At 40.5% G+C, this 22304-nt stretch overlaps 1 protein-coding gene and 1 long non-coding RNA gene across 3 annotated transcripts in view; both read left to right on the top strand.

The window, feature by feature from the left end:
• Window positions 1-22304, top strand: part of ARFGEF3 (ARFGEF family member 3) — a 175781-nt gene that overhangs the window by 60008 nt on the left and 93469 nt on the right. For both annotated transcript variants that reach the window (XM_032274646.1, XM_032274647.1), the window contains 3 exons: window positions 8435-8503; window positions 17668-17790; window positions 21739-21781. In XM_032274646.1, the coding sequence (XP_032130537.1) occupies window positions 8435-8503; window positions 17668-17790; window positions 21739-21781 (235 nt within the window). The remainder of the gene's footprint in view (window positions 1-8434; window positions 8504-17667; window positions 17791-21738; window positions 21782-22304) is intronic.
• LOC116549224 lies at window positions 9740-14418 on the top strand. The gene is made up of 2 exons (XR_004267756.1): window positions 9740-11253; window positions 11562-14418. It is a non-coding gene; the product is annotated as an uncharacterized LOC116549224 (long non-coding RNA).

Here is a 22304-nt window from a genome sequence, read left to right as displayed (position 1 = left end):
GAATAGCTATTTGCCAGGAATTCGGCAAGTTGAGCCAGAAAGTGATTTGTTTGATAACCTGCTAATAGTGGTAGATGTTTTATGAAATGAAATAACTTGATGCATTTTCTTAGGGTCAAAATAAAGATTGAGGTTGTAGCCCAACTGCTTGTTGTGACTTGCAGTCCACAGCCTCTGAAGCAAAGGGAAGGATCAATGGCGCATCCTAGATCCTCTCTGGAAATCCTAGATTCTAGCTCTAAGCCTTTTGGAATTGGAACAATGTTGTAGAGCAGGGGCATCCAATCTTTTGGCTTCCCTGGGTCACATCTGAAGAATTTTGTTGGGCCACACATAAAATACACTTAACACTACTGATAGGTGATGGGCTTTAAAAAATCTCAAAACAATATCATAATGTTTTAAGAAAGTTTATGAATTTGTGTTGGGCCACATTCAAAGCCATCCTGGGCCACATGTGCCCCATGGGCCGTGGGATTGGAGAAGCTTGTTGGTAGAAGTTCTGAGCTGTGTGTACAAGGCATGTGGGATAGAAATGAGTGAAACAGTTGTTCTCCCTTGGGAGCAATTTTGTCCTCAGGGGGCATTTAGCAATGCCTGGAGACATCTTCAGTTGTCACAACTGGCAGTGGGAGGGAGGAGCTGGGGGATAGGGGTACTGCCACTGCCATCTATTGGTTGTGCCAAATAGGCACTGGATGCTGCCAAATATCCTTCAGTGAGCAGCACAGTCCCCCCACAAATGGAATTATTTTGCCTAAAACATGAATAGTGCTGAGATTGAAAAACCTGACCAAGTAAGAAAAAACAGCTCATCTTTGTCATTCCACATTTTTATTTATTTATTTATTTTAATTTCAATAGCTTTAGGGGTACAAGTGACTTTTGGTTGCATGGACAAATTATATAGTAGTGAAGTCTGAGATTTTAGTGAACATGTCACTTGGGTAGTGTACCTTGTCGCTGATACATAGTTTTTTATCCCTCATCCTCCTCCCTCCCCCATTCTGAGTCTTCAATGTCCATTATTTCACTCTGCGACATCCATACTTTAAATTAAAGTAAGGAAATGTCCTCTGAAAATTCTTTGTTTCCTCTGTGACTCGATCCCTCCCTCACTCCAAAGATAAACATTGTGCCATTCTGCAAACTTCAGAAGACTAAGTCTGCTTTGTTTTTTGTGCCTGGACCATGAGGGAAAAAAATCTCTGTTGATATTTCATGGTCTAGGTACACTTTCAGCAATTAACACTCCATTTGGCTGCACGTGCGGAAGTGGGGCACACCCTTCATCCCATAGAAGGGCATTTGATGTCTCAATATTCCTGTGCTAATCAGTGAATTTTCTGTTCTTGCTGCCAAATTTGACAGAGTAAAAAAAGAACTGGAATGTTTCTAAAGAGAAGGAATTATGCAATGATTTTTAACTTTATGAAGTTTAAAGCCAATCTACATGAGAGGCCAGAAGGGAATGTGTGTTAAGTAACAAAGCTAAATTCTCAGCCAGAGCCAGAGTTGGGCTTTGAAATGCGCCTGGCATTAAGGTTTTCTCCATGCACCAAGAGAGACAAATGCAAGGCCTTCTGTGGGCTGTACTGTTTCGAGCCCTAAGTAGCTTATTTTGTTTGGTTCATGCCCTCAATATGGCCTAGGGGTAGATTGACTCCCCCAAATCAGCTCACATTTTGATAGTACCCTTTTTGTTCCCTAGGTTTAATTTATTGATTATATGTATTATAACGTGAAATTTAGAGTTCCATGAAAGGATGAATACAGCATTATACCTTGTGTATTATTGTGTTAGACCCTGCCATGCCTTCCCAGAGGACAGTGCCTTTCCCCATTTGGAATGTTCATTACAGCTTTTTGTAATTCATTTTTATGACTATCTTCATACCAAATGTTAGCTCTGCAAGATTAGAGTTTATCTATTTGTTCACTGCTGTGTGCCCAACACCTACCCTGGGCGTGGCCTCTAGTAACACCTCAGCAGATACTTGTTGAGTGAATGAATGGGAGCCTGAATCATGCCACACACAGGGAGATGTAGCCTGGCCATGGAGTTGCTCTCTCATCACTTCAGGAATTACTTCTTCACCCCTGAGTCCTCTGGAAATGGTCCTGCAAAGGGCTCTGTTGGAACCTAACAGAAATGAGCTCTTCAACTCATAAATCTTATATGCAAGTTACCGTTTATGATGGTGAGTACAGAAGATACATAGGTTCTCAACAGAGCATAAAGGGAAATATCAGAAATGTCTCATGGGAGATGCTTTCTGATTTTACTAGAGATGATTTTCTCCCCATCCAAAACGAAGGTCCTGCCAGATTCATGTAATTTGCTAATCCTCAATGAGGGATTACCAAATTATAATTTCCCTAAATAGATCATCTGAAACTCCAGTGTTACATTACATGGTTACAAAAATTGCCTTTCACCAGTCAGACCACCTGGATCTGACATTCAGATGCCCAGAACAGTTTTCTTCCACACCACAAGGGCTGTTTTACTACACTGTCTACACATTTCACAGTAATGAGTAGGCACATAGATGCACAGTCCACTGAAACTGTGAGGCTGACCATTCATCTGGACATTTGATAGAAGATACTGAGCACGGGCCAGGGCCCAGCTGCTCCCAGCACCTCCCAGGGCCCAGCAAGGTGCTGTGAACAAGCAGGCCTCAAAAAAGGTAGACCTTACTGCCAAGAAGCTGAGAAATCCAGTGTGGGTGGGTGGGTGGGGGTGTGTGTGTGTGTGTGCGCGTGCGCGCGCGTGTGTGTATAGTATACAGATTTAAGTAGTGTATCTAAACTTTCCAAATTGCCCATTCTGTAGCATTAAATACTATATATTAGGCAATTTGAGCAAATTATATTTCTATTCTCTAAGGCATGTTACTTCATTAATATCTAATATAAAACTTGGTAAAATACGTGGGAACAGTGGGGTATGAGAGATTTCAGCCAGGTTGACTCGGACAGTAGGGCTTGGTGGGAGGGCAGTGGTAGGATGGTACCCAGGTTTCAGACATGGGTGACCATTGCCTTCTTTCCCTGCATCTTTTTTCCAAATGCACAACAGCCAATTCATTGCCATTGGAACAACTAGGAACTGTCTTTGACATCATCTACATCTTACTAAGTGCCTGTTTTATCTCTCTTTCAATTTGCCCTAGTTTATCTCTTCTTAGTTATGATTTGTTGGCCTGACCAGCCCTAATATGTGTGAAACACTTAACGTAAGGCATTTACATTGACATGCAGTAAAGTTCCAGCTGATCCTTCCAGCATCATCCCTGGCCTCTGCTTTCACACTTCCACGCCTTGCTCATGACACTTCCGTCTCTTGAGGCGTCTTTCCCTCCCTTTTCTCTCCAGTGTTGGTGCTTTGTTCACATGTCCTCTCATCTGCAAAGTGTATCTTTTCCAAAGTTATTGTGTCTTCTAGCCTTCCAAATCGTTATATACCTCACAATTGCAGAAGCGCTTATCACAGTCAGCCTTGAAGAAGAGTTGCAGGCATTCATTTCTCCAATAGATGAGATTTTTTTGTTTTTTTTTTGTCAAAGACTGTGCTTCCTTTATATTTGTAATCCCACAACAATTAGAACCTTAGTGAATAATGACTGGAATTGAATAACAGTCTAAAAGGGAGAACAGAAAGAAGAAAGTGGAGCTGAGTCAGAAAAATGATAACGTGGCTTTGATAAGATATGGAGTGAAAACCAAAGGTTTTATATTTTTCTATATGGATTATCTGATATTTCTAAGTTTCTTTTACTTGAAATAAGCTTAATCATTATGTTGGAATAGCTACCATAAGCTACATCAAATGAGACTTGTGTAGCTTCTGTGAGAAGACAGCCTTAAAGATCTGTCTCATCTGCACTATTTCTTTAATCATTCATTTGTTCCTGTAAATATCCTTGGGGGGTGGGATGGGAATTTTAAAGGTAAAGGGCTAGAGGACATAGACAAAGTCACACGGCAATTAAATGCTAAATCTCATGCATGATCATGTCCCATTTGTGGCCCTGACATCACAGCTTCTGCTGTGCCCTGATCGTGGGCCCTGGGCAGAGTGTGCCTGACAGAGAAACCCCTGATTATGACCAGAACATGTCCTTGGGAGAGGATTAATTCAGGTTGTTCTTAGAAGAGCACATCTGCGATTTTGTACTCACCGTCATTATCTATCCACGTCCATCGGTCTCTAATCTTAATGTGGCCACATTTTCTAGATTCTTACCATTTTTGCCCAAATCTTGCAATAAATCAACTTTGCTTTCTCCTTTCAAGTCTAATTCTAGTTTTTTTCCCTGTAAACCCAGGGTTTCTGTGCACATTTTAAATTGAGGGATTGCTTCTTGCACATAGTAGCTGTTCAGTCATTGAGTTTTTAAATAAAGTGATCGGGGACATTTATTTGCCATTGTAATGATTTTTGCCTTTTCATGGAAAGCTTTGCCCCTGTTTTTCCTATTTTCCTTGTGGCTCATTTATGGAGGCAGTTTCTTTAAGCTGTTATAGATTGTAAGACACTGCCCATCACTCAAGTTCCTGCTGTTCCATGGTAATTTAGTCAATATGCTTTAATGACCCTGGGAAGGATATATTTTTAATAAAATTGCCCTTGATATTTAGTTGCTTCTGTTTTCCATGGGACTAACGTGCTCAGAATGTTAATCTAAACTTGTTGCCCTCTCATTATGCAATGGAAGTCAGATGATTTCAATTTGTTATTGCCCTAAATTTTCTACCCCTACTCTGTGTTTTAATCCTGCAAATTAATACATGCTAAGGACTGGGAACATCAACAGTTTCGATAAGTCATTTTTATCTGCTGCATCATCCTGGCTAGACACTCTGCCCTTTATATATTTTGTGAGTCCCAGGAGGGCATGGAACCATCAGCCCTGTAATTAAAATCTGCTGTGCTTCTCAACAACAAACTGCATGAACTTAAGGAACTGGCTTCATTAATGTGCTTTACCTTCCTTTCATTATTTCCTGTTGTTTTCAGATATATGTGTTATATTGGGGTTTAGGGGTGCCCTCAGCTCCCCTGAAAGGATGTTTCTCCAGGTTCTTGGTCTCCTGCTCTGTCAAGAATGAGAGAGGGGACCATGGTGCAGTGCATAGCAAATGCCGAACTCAAAAGTGTTTGTAGAAAGTGATTTAGAGAGAGAGAAAGAAACCGGAGAAGGAGAGAGAAACAGCTAACTCTCACACTGAGTGAGAGAATCCAGAAAGATGGAATCCAGGAGAGGAAAGCAGCTCCCACACTGAGTGGAAGGGAATAGAGAGAGATGGAGTTTAGGAGGGGAAGACAGGGGCCGACGAGAGATTGTGGAAGGGGACTCCAGAGGGGAAATCCAGGAGAGAGAAAGCTTCCACGAAGGGAGTGTTCATGGAAGGGGACTCAAACATGGCATCCAAAGGGGTGTGGAAGAAGGGGACTTTTAACCTGGGAGGAACCCCCACCTTCCCTAAGACCCTGGGCCAATGAAAGGAGTTCCTTAGAACTTCCGCTGGAGTGATTGACCTTTTGTTTCTTCCTGCACCTGTAAAGTTTGAACATAAACCATTAGATCGCCTGGATGGAGAGAGATGGGAGGGGGGTATGGCCCTGGGAAGTTCTTGCCCTTAAAACTACACCCCCTTGTGGACCTGGACCATATTCCCATATATATATGTATCTCAGTGAGTCTTTGAATATTGGTGGCCAGACATTAGGTGTGAAAAGACTTCCTTCCAACATCTTGTGAACATGGTCAGCATTGGCTGGGGGCCCGGGTGCAGGTATCCTCAGCTTCTGTGGACTGTTGCAGGGAGGCGTCCCTCTATATATGCTGGGCTTCCCTGCAACACAGAGGGTCGAGCTTCCTGCATTCCCCTGAGAATCTTGATTACTGATACTGCTAACTCAACACCCTCATGAAGACCTCGCTTCGGTAACTTCTCCTGCTTCCAGCTGCTGCTGCCAAAAAGCAGCTCTTGCTCACAGAAAACTGGGTCAAGTTGTGAACGCTTCTTCCTAATCCTACCCTTGTGTACCTCGTATGAATACATAGAGCCATGGAAGGCAGAAAGTCGATCGTCAGTCCTGTAAGCAATGTTAATAATTAACCAGTGCAGACAAATATTTGCCATCATTGTTTTCATATTACAAAGTGGTGGCAGTCTTTATTGTCAATACTTAAAAAACCAAGAGCCCAGATGGACTGAGTGGCCTCTGCTGGCCAGCACCACCACCACCTCAGACTCCCCACACCCCTGCCATGAAACGTGGCACCAAAAATAAACTTCAAAGTAAGAAAGCATCATGTGAGAATGTCCTGAGGGCCTTTCAGAGGCTCAGCGGATGGTATAGTCTAATGAGAAGATTGCAAATAAGCAAATAAGTCATTTATGAGACTGACGTCTGCTCTGAAGTAAATGAAACAAGGAGATGTGATGGGGATTACACTAGAGAGGGCGACCCGGGAATGTCTTTCTGAGGGGGCGACGTCTGAAGTGAGACAGGAAAGAAGCCAATCAAGCCACATGGTAAAAAAGGAGAGGGGGGGCCAAGGACAGGGCTTTCTGGCCATGGGACCACCACTGTGTACCTACAGGGTCTGGAAGGTGTAGCCTCCCTCCAAGCCCAGGGTAGGTCCTGGTGACCCTACTGCTCTCAGCTTTCATCCGTCCCTGCCTACCAAGTCCCAACTCCCAAAGATTGTCATGAGACAGAAGCCTTCATTTCCCATAAAGCCAAGGGGCAATTGCTCCCCTAGTCCCTTTTTCTCAATTGCCACAGCACTTAGCCAATTTTTTTTTTTTTTTTGGAGACAGAGTCTCACTTTGTCGCCCAGGCTGCAGTGTAACAGTATGATCTTGACTCACTGCCTGCAACCGCTGCCTCCCAGTTTCAAGCAATTCTCACGCCTCAGCCTCCTGAGTAGCTGGGATTACAAGCGCCCACCACCATGCCCGGCTAATTTTTCTGTGTGCATTTTTAGTAGAGACGGGTTCGCCATGTTGCCCAGGCTGGTCTCGAACTCCTAACCTCAAGTGATCTGCCCACCTTGGCCTTGCAAAGTGCTAGGATTACAGGCGTGAGCCACTGTGCCTTGCCGACTGAGCCGATTTTTATCTGGAGTTGATTCTTGGATTAAGTCCCTTTAAGAATCAAAAGACTGAGGAGCATACCTGCAATTAATACCCACCCTTGTGACTAAATATGGCAAAAAGTATTTCTTCCCCTTTAATTGCATTCATACTTGCTTTCTCCGAAGGACCGGCCTAGCTGACAGCTAAGACGGTGAGATGGGGAGAGATTTCTTTTCACATCTGACAACTGCAGTTTTGGGGCATGCTGATTAGATGTATATCCTGTATTAGGTAAATTTGCTAGGCTTCCATGCTCCTTCGTGAATTGAACAGATGAGAAAAATTCTCAGAAGACTGCTCCTGGCAGGCCAAGCTGCAGGCAGGGCATGGCTGTAGGGTTTGAGATCAAGGAGCAGACATCAGCACTTTCGTGTCTGTTTTCTGCAGCAAGAAAAGTCAGAAGCTAAATGAAGAGGAAGAAAGTACCCTCTTCTCTACAAATTGAGAAGCATTTCTTAAAATGCCACAGGCTTTTATTGATCTGTTCCCTAAAGGCTTACAAGCAGAAAGTGAAGTTTTTAGTGATCTTTAAAGATCTTGCAAATGTTATCCACCCATTGTCTGTGTATCTCGGAAAATAAGGGAAGTAAACCCCGTGTAGCATTCTGGAGGAAACTGCAAGAGGGAAGAGGAAAACGCCATAAAAGAATTTCTAATTCCATGTGGATTTGGGAAGGGGATAGGAATAGAAAATGACGCTCACCTTTGACTCCCAGAAGAGATGGAGATGGCTTTGCCTAGTGAGTGAGCACGTGGAGTCAGAGTCCTTGAGTTCAAATCTCAGCTTCACAACTTGCTACCTGTATGACCTTAGTCAACATATTTAATCATAGGGTTTTAGTTTTCTCATCAGTAAAACAGGAGCAATAATAACAACACTTATTTTTAAAAGATCATCCTAGATAATTCATATGGAGTGCCTAGCATTAAGCCTGGCATTTTTCAAATGACTGCTACTAAACAACTCTCTTTCGGTTTTTGCTGTTACTCGACACACGTCCTGGAGCTGTTGAGAGATGCTGTTTTTGGCCAGTCTTGCAAGTCCGTTCCATGGGGAGAGATTAGCAGCCTGTATTTTGTAAAGGATAGTCTCTGCTTTATTAAACACTGTGTGGCCACTAATGAGAAAGCGGTGGGTGGGCTATAAAGAAACATTAAATAAAGCAAGTAGCAAAAGAATCATAAAAACAGGACTCCACAAAGGGCATATGAAACAACAGTGAATTTCCCTACTGTTAACCCCTTGTCCCTTCTTTCATCTCGCACCTTGTTAAAGGTTTTACTGTGCATCACCTACACGCCCACATTTGATCTGAATGGGAGTGCTGTGCTGAAGATTGCTGAGGTGAGTACTGCCTGTGTCCTGTTCACAGCTGCTTTATCTCTAATTGGTGTAAATACGGGGGTGGAACTAAGCCCCAGCACTGGAGTGAACCCTTCTCTGATTACTACCATGGGGAATTTCTGCTAAGATATTGATCTGTGGGAAGCATGCTGTGTGGTGCGCCATCCTTGCTTGTAACGCCCTGTGTTTCAGAGCCCTGTGTGTTTGCGTTTGCTTCGCTTCAGGCCTTAATTGTGGGAATAACAGTACTGGTTCCCCTTACCCTGCTCTACCCAGGCGTATTGCTTTCTCGGTCTAATTTGCCTAAGACTCATTGAAAAGCGTTTGATTTTAAAGAATAGTTTTTAAGAAACCAAGTAGGAGATTTAGAGAGATGTTTATAGATTAAATCCCCTCCCCTTCAAAACCCTGATGAATGCCTTTTGTAATGATAAAGCCTTCTCTTTTTCAATCGGTATTGCAGCCCAGAGTAATGTGTGCCTTCCAGCACTCCCAAGAATGTGTCCAACAGAAAACTTGGCTTCTTGAATGTCTGGCATATGCCTTTGGCTTTTGGAAACATTATCATTTCAAAGCTGAACTTTAATATGCTTAGAATAATTTCCCTTCCATTTCTTGAAAAAATATCTTCAGGATTTGTATATTCTGATAAGAATATACATTCAAATGACAAAAAGGAATGATTTTCTGAGTTCTGAAATGATGGAGAAAAAGGCTAATTATCAGCACTCATGGGGAGTACTTATATTGGCAGATACATGTGCTTTTTATGGTATCATGTGGTATTAAAAAGTGAAAATTAAGAGAAAATTATTTTTGAGCATGTAAAAACTGTTATGTGACTGTCAGAAGAGAAAGCAGCAGCCAATCAGCTGACCTCTCATTACAATTCAAGTCACTTTTAAAATATATATTGATATAGATGGAAAGAACACTTTCCTTTAACACATTTATATATATACTCTGTATAAGTAATGAAATCAAATAATTATCAGTGTTTGCTTTTAATTGAATCTTTTTTTTTTTTTTTTTTGAGATAGAGTCTCACTCTGTTGCCAGGCTGGAGTGCAGTAGTGTGATCTCGGCTCACTGCAACCTCCACCTGCCAGATTCAAGTGATTCTCCTGCCTCAACCTCCTGAGTTGCTGGGACTACAGGTGCACACCACCATGCCCAGCTAATTTTTGTATTTTAGTGGAGACAGTGTTTCACCATGTTGGCCAGGATGGTCTCAATCTCTTGACCATGTGATTCGCCTGGTTCAGCCTCCCAAAGTGCTGGGATTGCAGGCGTGAGCCACCTGGCCCAGCCTTTCATTGAATTTTAAGAGCCCCTTGAGTGCTTTCATTATTTGCAGGTTCACTTTTCAAAAGATAGTGTTGTTTCTGAGAATAGCAAGAAGCAGGATTGGTGTGTAAGAGGCTTGTTAGCCCTTTGCCATCTGAAGGAAGAAAGGGGAGGTGCCAAGCTACTGCCCCTGCCAACAGAACTGGGGGGAAAGGAAGACAAGGAGCAGAGGGTCTTCAGGAGGAGAGGGCTGCCAGGGAGCTCAGCGCTACCCCTGGATAGGAATAGGTTCTCTCGAGGTTGTTAGAATTAACCTCATGAGAACTGGTTTTTGAATGACAGTAAGAACGATTGAAAATATAAGTCCTAAATAATGGGCACACACCACCGAGTTTGGCATGAGTGAAGGGTGTTCACTGAGAGTATCTGGAAGCCAAAATAAAAAGACTCAGCAGGCCCATCCAGATAGGATGCAACAATCAAATACTGTGGCCTCTTCCAAAACCAGGAAAGGAAAAACAACGGCAGATCATAACCAAAGAGCCATATAATGATAAAGGCATTTCAGCTTGGTGGGAGAAAAAGTGGGCTCCGGAGTCCCACTGCTTACATGTGAAATCTGGCTCTACGCTTCACAGTGGTGTTGCCTGGGATACCTGTGCCGACCTCATGTTTGCTCTCTGTAGATGAAATAAGTGATGCTTGCTCATAGGGTGGAGTGCTAATTGAGACAGAAAAATACAATCCACATAAAAAGCTTTTAGTGCAAGTCCAGCCACGTGGTAAATGTGAAATGTTTGTCATTGCCACTTTTGAAACAGGGAAGCAGTTTATAAAAGCACCTTAAACCATTTAAAATGTCTGTGGAAATGTTAAGAAGGAATCTAGATGTTCTCTTCCTGCTTACTCTTGTATACATTGACTGTTACTCATGAATAGTGTTTACCCTGAAACCTGCTGATCAGGAAGTGGGATGTGTACTTAAGTATGAAAAATGAGGCTATGTCTCCAAGGTACTGAAACTATAAAAGGATCATTAAGTTCTCAAAATGTAAATAAGAGGGCAGCTTTCATTTGTGTATCTAAATTTAGCTTGCTTAATTAAACCGCGATAATGAAAGGTTTTTAGAACAGCATCCTCTGTGACAGAGGAAGCATATGAAATATTACCAAATTTAAAAATGGACAACTTTGAAATAGCCAACAAGCACTTTCTGCTCAATTCCATGGATAATCATTACTAAAGCTCCATGTGGATGCATAGCCGTTCTCTTCATTCATTGAAAGCCAAGCCCAAGATTTCTCTTAATACTATGCCCAGAGTAGCAGATACGTTGAGTTTTCCAAGGAAAGTTACCTTCATATAGGAAAAAGCTGTGAGAGTAGAAATTGCCAAGGTCTTGAAGTAAAAGAAAAGGTGGAGCTACAGCCATGAAGATGGTTAATGACGTTCCACTGGAAAGGTTTTTTTTTGAGACGGAGTTTCACTCTTGTTACCCAGGCTGGAGTGCAATGGCGCGATCTTGGCTCACCGCAACCTCCGCCTCCTGGGTTCAGGCAATTCTCCTGCCTCAACCTCCTCAGTAGCTGGGATTACAGGCACGTGCCACCATGCCCAGCTAATGTTTTTTTTTTTTTTTATTTTTTGTAGAGACGGGGCTTCACCATGTTGACCAGGATGGTCTCGATCTCTTGACCTCGTGATCCACCCGCCTCGGCCTCCCAAAGTGCTGGGATTACAGGCTTGAGCCACTGCGCCTGGCCTGGAAAGGTTTTTATACCTGCTGAAGGCTTCTCTGTGGGATTTCTCAAAGGCAGAAAGCCTTGTTCTTAAATGCGTGTTTGCTGATTTGTTTTTATTGACTCATGGAAACTTTGTAGTCTTTGATTCTATAGCATGCTATCAGGGTCAAGCAAAATCTTTCTCAAATCCTTTTTTTTCTCTAAGATGCATACTTTCAGGATATGAAAAACACCTTTTTATCATTATTCATTCCAGCCAGCCAGCCCTCCATTCCAGTATACTGGTTAATAATAATAGCTACTACCATTGAGTCCCTAAGGCATAGCAACAAGTAGTATTTTACATGTCTTCTCTTTTAATCTCTGCCACAACTTAATAAAGAACCCAAGCAAAGTGAAGTTTATTTGCTTGCTCAAGTTTCTACAGCTAGATACTCAAATCCAGACTTTTAATATTGCAAACATGTGCTGTGAATCACTCTGCTATATTGCTTCCTGGCTCCCCTCAGTCTTAGAGAATGTTGGTAGAATCTTGCCATAATAATATTGGCAACCTACTGAAGTTCTTAGGAGACTTATACCCTTGGACCTTTACCGAGACATTTAGTTAGATGATTGTTCTATGCTGTTTTTGTATATAAAGCTCAAGTGTTGATTCATTTTATTTTTTTGTCCGTGGATTCAAGTGGCCATTGGGAATACGCCACTTTTTCTGATAGCTTTCCATATTGATAGTGTATCTTTTCTGAGCGTTATATATGACACGTCGGAGGACTAGAAGTTAGTAATAGTTTCACTTGTTGCCCTGGGGAGCTTGAGAAACGTTAAAGCTCAACACCTGCCACCGCCGATTCTAATTTAACAGTTCTAGTTGTCACTAAAGTATTTTTTAGGTTGGGCTGGTTTATACCTTTTAAAGTGTTCAGTGATACTTTTTTTACTCTGATATGGTAGCATTGTTTCTGAGACATACCTAAAATAAAATGTTCTACAATTAAAAAACAGAGTTTCAGATATAATCCCACAGAAAAATACACAAATACCCTAATCTGTTTTATCTTGGAAGCATCTTGTTATGTTCTCTGTAAGAGTGGGAGGAGTGACCCCACCTCCTGGCAAGAAAACTAGCAAAGGAAACAGGACCAGGACCTCCAACCAGTTGAGACCACTAGAGTGAAGAAATCGCATTTCGAGGAGCTTGACTTTTCCTTCCTGAAACCCTTTCATTCCTGTGTGCCAGTCTCTCTCTCTGGATTCTGGTTTGACTCCTCTGAGGAGTCTGTTCTTTAGCTAGTTACTGCTAGATGGGCTTTGAGCAAGCTAGTGCTTCTTTGGCAAGGAATTTCCGCATCTCCCTTAAACCTCTCACTTGCTTGGCTCTTGAAGTTTTTTGAAGTTAGAAGACGCACAGACCAGTGTCTCTACTTCATTTTGTACTGGTTCATAGGACAGAGGGTCTCAGCAGACCCTCTGTAGACCAAGTAGATGGCATCTGGGAAGATGCAGCAATGGATGGGTTAAGGTGTCTTAAGCCATTTTAATATGCCAACTTAAGCCATGAAGACAATAAAGGAGGAAGAGGCAAGTCACAGTCAGATTTCTCCGGATATGCCTCGCACTTTTAGAATTTACTTTTGAGTTTACATCTAAAAGGAAAACCAGCAAACTTCCCTATCTAATGTGGTGATCTGACTTACTTATACAGCTGTTTCCTAGAAGTAATAAAACAACTTCAGTTCACCCTGTGTATATATGTATGTTTGCATCAGCAGGACCAATTTTATGAGATGCCTCTTGCCACATACCCACTTATTCATCTGTCTTGGGAAGGAAAGAATAGGAAGTAGCCTGGCAACTGAGTTGTCAGCATGATTAATCATGGGGCTTAGACTTATAGTGATAGCCAAGATTTTCTCTGGTTCTAATATGTTCAAGAAGGATTTATGGTCTTCCCTATGTAGACATTCCCTCTGCTTGTTTATAGCTTAATCTCTGATCCTTTCTATTTTTAATTACCATAAATTATTTTTCATCCCTATAAAAGTTTTCCAATTGGAAATATACTAGTTCTTCTCTTTATGGAACTTACTACTCAGTATTAGGCATGATTTTAACAAAGCAGTGCCAACAATTCCATTCAAATGGAAAAGATAAGGTAATTGCACAGTTCAACAAAGTGAAGATCATAGGTATTTTACAAAGCTAAGCACATTTTTATTGTGGCACCTTCTTTAATATTTGTGATCCCTTTGAACAATATATATTGAATATATATGTGTGTGTGTGTGTGTGTGTGTGTGTATGCGCGCGCGCGTGTGCGTGCTGTTTCATTGTGCACCTTCATATTAAATACTTTAGTGGTTCCTTCCTGGGTTTAAGCTAGTATCGTTATCTATCAGTCTGCTTACTCGGTGATGTAACACTTTTATTGCTTATGTATGGCCTGCAGACTTGTGTTTTCTTATTCTTTTTCTTTCTACTTTTGGCGTTATTTTGCATTATTAACCATTTGTGTTTGCTCTCAGTTCTGTTTAACGTGTTATGAAGGTGGATGTCTACAAATCAGTGAAATGATCCAAGCATCCCTTATAACCTCCTCACTGCCCTGCATCTTTGTGTGTTCCTTGTGATCAGGTGCCTGTAGGGCTTTTCACAAGGTATTTGCCTTGGCCCTTTGAGCCTCTGGCAGAGGGGCAGGACTTAGGCTTTCCCAGTGTTGATTCTGCATTATGAAAGCAAAAAGCATGGGCAGTTACAGCCAATAATGGGCAAAATAAAAGAAGAAACTGATTAGCTCTTTCCCAGAAATTCAGCCTGCCTTCGGGCTTGGTTTTCTCTTAGCTGCTCTGATTCAGTGTGCTCATTTAACACTGCTCTGAAGTAGAGGAAGGAAAGCATTAAAAATAGTTAGTCTGGAATACAATGAACAGGTTTATAAAATGGAAACCCTAGCTAGTTCTATGAATCTTGCTAGTTTACCAATATATTATTATTGCAGGAGGTTTAAGAAACTTTGCTTTAGAAGATATCAGGATAGCTGAGAAAGCATTCCTTTCTGGGTACCTAAAGACAGCCATATCATCCAATACATGGTAATTGTTATATTTAATGGGACAGCCTTCAGCCTTTATACTCTCAACTTTAGCCAAATGAGCTTCTTAAATTAATACTTGTTTTAGCTGAGTAAACATGCTTACCTTTTCCCTGAATAAAAAGTTTCCTGCATTAAGTCATGTCCAGTGTTAATGCCTATAGCATTAGCAACCAAACACTAAAAACAGTGCTGGCATTAAAACTAAAAAACAAACAAACAAACAAAAAAAACCTTTGATATTTGGAAAGTTCTTGTCTGTTTACAGCACTACATTATAGAAAATCCAATTCCTCACGTGTGCACTTTCTTTCATGAGTCTAAATTTTTTAAACATTTCATAGTGATATGTCTCTCATATCACTATGAGAAGAGTTTATATTAAGTGTGTAATACAGCTCTCAAAATAGCTCCTCTTTCATCTGTAATGCTTTTAAGGCTTAAAATTCCCCCATAAATTTAAAATGTCAGAGCTTAGAGATCTTAAAGATCAACAGTTAAAAAGATTTCTGAGGAAATGTAAGATTTAAAGAAAGCTGTTAAATTATGAAATACAAATGATACATGATGGTGAGTTTGGCTTCATCAAAGTGAATCACTGCACTCATTTAGATGATTTTCGAAGTTTTAAAACCATTTCATCACATGCAAAAGTAGAAGCATTTGAGGATTAAAACACCTTTCATGGAGGTAGGTAGGGTCTCTGTCACCCAGACTGGAGAGGCATGATATCATAGCTCATTGCAGCTTCTACCTTCCCAGGCTCAGGTGATCCTCCCTTGCCTGGAGCTGGGACTATAGGCATGCACCACCATGTCCGGCTAATTTTTGTATTTTTTGTAGAGATGTGGTTTTGCCACGTTGCACCCAGGCAGATCCCAAACTCTTGGACTCAAGCAATCCAGCCACCTCAGCCTCCCAAAGTGTTAGGATTACAGGTGTGAGCCACCACATCTGAACTGAAATACCTTTTTTTTTTGCTTGCATAAATTATTGTATCTTCAAATTCACTGTATCCATGATAATTTAAGAAAATGAATTAAAAGTCGCATGCCCTAAATACTTTTATGAAAAACAAATACTTTATAACTTGCTTTTGCTTCTTAACTATGAAATGAATTAATCTAGGCCAACTTTCAAATGCAGGTTTGGGGGTTGTTGGGTTTTGTCCAGGTTGAGAAGACTGCCTTTTTTTTTTTTTCTTTTCCAAATACAGTTTTTCAGTTTCAAATGCTCCTTTGAAATGCTAATAGGAGGGTGGGGAGTTGGGGAGAGAGAGCATGGGGAGAAATGCCAAATATGGGTGATGGGGAGGAAGGCAGCAAATCACGCTGCCACGTGTGTACCTATGCAACAATCTTGCATGTCCTTTGCATGTACCCCAAAACCTAAAATGCAATAAAATAAAATAATAAGTTTTATATATATATATATATATATATAAAAGAAATACTAATAGGAGATAAAGTAAACTTAAAAAATATTTGTGTTTACCTAGTTAATTCTGCTAGGTAAACATAGGCATGGCACAAAGAAAAAAATAACATGAGGCCTGGGAGAAAATTCCTCAGCCTAAGCAGAAGCAGCAACAAAGATTAAAATTTAGCCTCTTGCCTGTCTCAGTTGTCAATCATTAAATTAAATTTGCCATGTAGGTGAGAACCCTGTATTTTCATTATAGATAATCTTGGAGTTATTCCTAGAAAAACAATTTAGGAAATTAGATACCTCTTTTTGTTTTTGTGTCTCTAAATATGTTTTGTAAAATTGAAGGCCTTATGGAGAGAGAAAAAAAGGTAGGCAAATTTAAAGCATGCATTTTCATGTCTATCCCTGTGGCTGCCAGAAGAATTACAGGCAATAAAATATAGCATTAGGAGAAATATCTAATGTAGATGACGGGGTGATGGATGCAGCAAACCACCATGGCATGTGTATACCTATGTAACAAACCTGCACGTTCTGCATATGTACCCAGCACTTAAAGTACAATAAATTAAAAAAATCTGAAAAGTCATGACTTTTAGCATCATATTATCAAATGAGGGATTTTTTTTTTCTAGTTGAGATTTCTCCATGTAGTAGCCACCAAGTCTTTTTAGGCTCAACTAGGCATTGAGACTTGCAAGATCCAAATAGGCCACCCTTGGTTTTACATCCAGTTTGCAGGACACAGGACCCAAAACAGAGCAGGACAGTGTTAGGCATTGTTATTCCCGGGGTCCTCAAAGCAGCCTAGGGAAGAACCTCCAGCTCTCAAATGACAGCATAGGTGCAGGGAGATGAGATCCATCTCGGTGAGTGCAGTCACCTTGGTCTAGATGCCCCATATCCCACACAGGATCAATATTTCTGAAACAACTCTATTAGCAGAGTTTGCAGAGTTCCTTCGGAGGATGTGATCAGTTGGAAGAGTCAGTACACCTAGGGAAGCCCAAACCTGTGGCTACCCACCAGGCATTTACAGTCGATTCACAGTTATCTCAATTCAGATGTAGCATAGTAATTTGGAAACATTTTTGCCATAAGCCATGCTACCTAGTAACACAGCTGATGTTCTACCTTTGTGAAATTTCCAGAAGAACACAGCTAGACGTTTGACCCAAGGTCAAACTCATTCATAGAGCAGGAGAAAGGGTTTTGCTAACCCTTTCCCCATACTTCATAACCTAGGAGTTAATAAATTCTGTTCTGTCTCACCACAAAGGGAGCTTTTTCTGATTAATTTCCAGCCATCTGAGTTGGTTCTAGATATAATTATTTGGCACATCTAAAAATCACTAATTTTCATTCTCCTATGATGCTCAGAGGAACAGGTTGTAAGAGTGGTAATCCTTAGGGAAATACTACTTTTCCTATATGCTTAAAACAAATTTCCAGGAATTTAAAATATATTTAGTTATATTTAGTAATAACCAGTCCTAAATCAGGCTGACTTTCTGTTTAAGAGGGATTTGATATCCTCTCTGGTTAATCCCAAAGAATGTTGCTAATGAGCTGATACCTGCAGAGCATGTGTGTTGCTGTCTTATTTCTTTACCAGGTGTGCATTGAGACATACATAAGCAGCTGTCACCAGCGTAGCATAAACACTGCTGTGCGGGCAACTCTCAGTCAAATGCTGAGTGACTTGACTTTACAGTTGCGGCAGAGGCAGGAGAATACGGTGAGTCTGTGACACCCCCACGTTCATCACCTTCCTGGTGGTGACTGTGTGTCCCATGCCCCGGGGCTCCTCCTGCTAGGGCTGCCTGCCTACTGAAAACAGTAGGGAAGGGCTTGCTTGTCTTAAAAGAACATTTGTTTGTATAAATTAAGCTCTTTAGATGTTTTCTTATTTCGCCCCAAAGCTTTGAGAACTGCTTTTCCTTACAATTTTTGTAATTAAGTCATTGTTTTGAAACTTTTTAAATCATTGTTTTAAAACCTCTCATATTGAAAATGTTTATTAGAAATATTGTGATGCATTAACAAATATTGGAAGTAAATTTGAAATTAAGAAAAATGAATAGAATTTATGACCTGTTTTGAGGTTGGGTATGTTTCCCTTTGTTAACTAAAAGAAGGCAGCAGGAGGCCTCCCTCACCTGCTGGGACCTTCAGGGTGAAATTGAACTGGTTTTCTCTCTGTCATCAAAGCCCACTAGAGCTTTTTGCTCTGAACTTCAACAGATTGTCTAAAATGAGTGTTCCAGGGGAAAATGTAAGTGTAATTGGCTTCTTGTATATATTGTCTTCTGGGAATGTTAATGAGAGGATGATTCCTCTTCAAACTTGGTGTTTTGTGTTGTTTTAAAATCTGCCTCTGTAATGATTTAGATTAAAATCCTTTTGAAATCTGCAAGGAATGTTCTGAAATGACATTAGTTATTTGTTCAAATAGAAAATCTCAGTTACAGTCCCAGATATCTCAGAAATTAATTTTATAAAAAATAGGATTTGCTATTTAACTTCAACTATTTGCAATTATTTTTAATTTCAATTATTTTCTAATTTTTAGAAAATCATGGAGTTGAAGGGAACCTTAGAAATGATCTAGTCAAATTCTTTGCTCCTCATTTTATAGATGGGAAGATGAAGCTCAGAAAGGTGAAATGGAAATCTAAAATTAATGAGCTTATCAATGAAGGAGCCAGAATTAAACCCCTAGTCTCCTACCTGACTGCCAGGGCGACTTCTCAGTTAATATGTGCTCTGGCAGCCAGTGTAGAAAACAACACTAATCTGAAAAAACAAATACTGATTTTTTTTCTTTTCTGTTTTCTATATCCAAAGCCCCACTTTCTATTAAAAATTGTTTTAACTTGAGATATTTTTATTACTTTAGCTTACCCCTTGCTAAAAACAATTTTATTTGTAGTAGGATTTTGAATATATAGGTGGTATGGGAATATTTAGTTTACAAGAAATTAAATAGAAAACATATTAAGAGAAAAAGTGTTTTTAATGGACATAAATCTAAGATGTTGAGAAATCTTATACACTCATATTTCATCCATACTAAATGGCAACATGATCAAATACTATATTAATAATATCTTAATATTTTTAAATGAAACATTTAAATCAAACTTTGTAGTTTCAAAGTGCTTTCGATTATATGAATTCATTTAATCTCATTTTTAGATTTTTAAGTAGGAGGGTATTAGGTTTCAAGTCAAATACCCCAGCATTTTAGCTCATATTGCTCTTCTATAAGATGGCAAAGGTGTAGTTTACAGAGGTCCAGGTGATACTGTAGAGGCTCTCAATCTCTGTCCTGGGTATTATGTGGCTAATCAGCCTTCTGGCCCTGCTCACCACGGACCACCTGAACTCACCCCAACCGGAGGCAAGATCTCAAATTATGTAGAAAATTGATGTTTCCTTTTATTTCCTTTGTATTGCTTTTGTAGTCCCTGGAGATGTGATTCCATGTCCCAGAAAACATAGTTCTCAGGATGCTGATATTTGAAGCATTTGTGATGTCCAATGGAGGGAGTCATAAGTTTTGCCACATAAGAATTAGGTATTTTTTTAAAGCTCTTAAAGTGGAGTAGTCTGTAGGAATGGAGAGGTTTGTTTTAAAGAGGCCACATATTTCCCTGGGGAACTCTGAGCATTACCTGGGGAAGATGTGTATATTTTCTAGCGTGGCCTATCACTATGTAAAAGAAAATTTTTAAAATCTCAGGACCCCCACATTCCTTATGCCAAGGGAAGGTTAAGTCTGGAGGCTGAGTCATGCAACACCCTCTTCCAAATGAACTGCTACCACTGGCGTTATGCAGTTGCAAGACTGCCACAGAAGGGGAAGAGGCCTCTGCCATTTCCAGATGACTGCCCCAACAGATCACTCATAAGTATATTTGCTGGCCTCCCATAAACAAGGACATGCCTATTGTTAGTTTAGATTCGCAATCTAAATCTGGCTCCTAAAACTAAAGTCTGTTTGATTCCACACTGCTAATGTTGATTACAAGCCTATCTTCCCAGGTGCAGAATAAAGACAAGATCCATCATTGCTCTATCTACCCAGAGATATCTACATAATTGATTCTTCCTTTACTCCCATTTTTTCTTCAAACATTCACTTTATGTAAAATTTAGATTTGCTGGGCACTAAGTAAAATCTCACAAGCATGTTACTGCCTACCTGCCCTTCTTCCTACATGCCTTTCTCCCTCCTTTAAGGAAATGTAGAAACCTCCTGAAAACCTTTTCAGAGAAACAGCCACAGGTGCAGACAGCCATAGGTGTGTCTGCGGCTCACATTTTTCCTGGGCATGCCCTAAAGCTAGCTTAAACCTCGATTGATTGAGATCCTTGCCTCAGTATCATCATGGGCCACCTCAAAATTAGGAAGGACATCATGGTCCACCTCAAAATTAGGAAGGTGAAACGCAGTGGAAAGAAAATAAATAATGTAGAATGCCAAAATCATTAGCAGGATGTATATCTTCAGCCTAATGTTTATCCCCAGCTGCACACCCAGGACAGATGATAATTTTGATTTTGTATCATCACAAATCCTACATTTTATTCAGCTTTATTATCGAATTATTTTAGGTAACCTCAGCTATTGTTAAGTTGTAAGTTGCTAATTTCAAAAAGTAAAGTTGCTACATTTAAATATTTGGGGCTGAAGGTTGGAGGAATTCTACCCTTAAATACGACTCAGATGTGTTTCCTCCATAAAGTGTTGTTCTCAACTTGACTTTAGCCATTCTGAGCTGTAGATACTGATATAACATTTCACAAAAGTTGCTGTGGAAACAGCTGACTTGCAAATTAATGAATAGAGAATAGTAGATATATGTGCTTGTAACAAGTTTAAAAATTAAATCACCATGGGATGAGTTACATGTCTGGTAATTAATTGGCATGAAAATACCTCCTTATTATCTCCTGCTGCAAAGAGGTAGGAAGAATAAAGCACCACCTTCCTAGTCTCAGCTCAGCAGTCGCTGAGTTATCCCTGCAATGGGAAGTAAGTCCGATTATTTGTAAATGTCTTTTCCTTCCAGCTTCCCTTCCCTCACAGTTCTGTCTTTGTCCTCATAGTTCTAGATGTACCTAGCCCAGAGCAGCTGGCTAGGTGCAGTTAATATGCTCCCCATCAAATACGAAGATGGAGCTTCTGACCAGTGGTTATCTTTGGACCTGTATCTTGAAGTCCAGAAACCTAATTCTTCTTATGGTCAAGAGTCTGTAATTATCTGGGACCATGCACAGTGTCAGCAGTAGCCTTGGAATAAGTTGTTCTCTGTGCAAAATGAACTCACCTCTTTAGCCAGGCATTGCCCCAAGTCCTAGCCCAGCATCCTGGAATCCTGGATGTTTAAGTGCACCACAGGGTTTAAACTTCCAGCAAGTGTTCACGTTTGCACGGACACTCTCAAATGAATTATTTTGGGGGCTGATAAGCTCAGTTCCAGACATCATACTCTTTCCCGTAAACACGATGAATAATGAAACACTCTCAAGAGTTGGTGGATGGAGGGTGTGTTCAGGCAAGGTAGCTGAGCCCAGGGCACTGAGGAAGCCATTTTGTTTTCTAGAATTTTCCCATTGTTGATGAGTCAGGATTTTTCTTGCCTGAATCTCCTAATTGTGTGTATATCTCCCTTACTAGATAATTGAAAATCCAGATGTCCCACAGGAATTCGGGAATCAAGGTATTGCATTTGATTTGTACTAGTTCAGTTTTTAAAGTGGGTGTGAGAATGCCTACTGGGTGCTTGGAGTGAGCAGTACAAAGACGGGTGGGAGTTCTCAGGTTGTTTTGCCATTCTCGGTGGTTGTGCTTGGCTCTGCCTTAGGTGGCATTATTTAATCAGCTGCTATCTTCCTTCTGTTCCTACTTTCACTTATGTCAACCACACCTGTTCCTGATCCAACTATGTAAGGGAAATTAACTCTTCACATACCTCTCATTTGGAGGCTGGCGTTGTTATTTACTTCATTCTCCGTGATGTCAGGTTTAATTGCTAAAACGAGAATAACTGGCTAGAAGATTGTAGAAATCTGATTGGCATACAGTGTTACTGCACCAGATTTATGTTTGTCAAATACTAATTTTTTGACAAGAATGATGAGTCATCTCACAGGGTCTCTTGAAGACAGCCCCATTTAAAGATCAGCTGAAATCAAGTTAGGGAACTTTCTTTCAGTATGACCCCAGGAAACAAAAAAAAAATG

The sequence above is a fragment of the Sapajus apella genome, unplaced genomic scaffold (assembly GCF_009761245.1).
Source record: "Sapajus apella isolate SASKATOON/1434 unplaced genomic scaffold, GSC_monkey_1.0 scaffold6, whole genome shotgun sequence".
NCBI classification, from domain to species: domain Eukaryota; kingdom Metazoa; phylum Chordata; class Mammalia; order Primates; family Cebidae; genus Sapajus; species Sapajus apella.
This window is presented reverse-complemented; position numbering and strand designations above follow the sequence as displayed.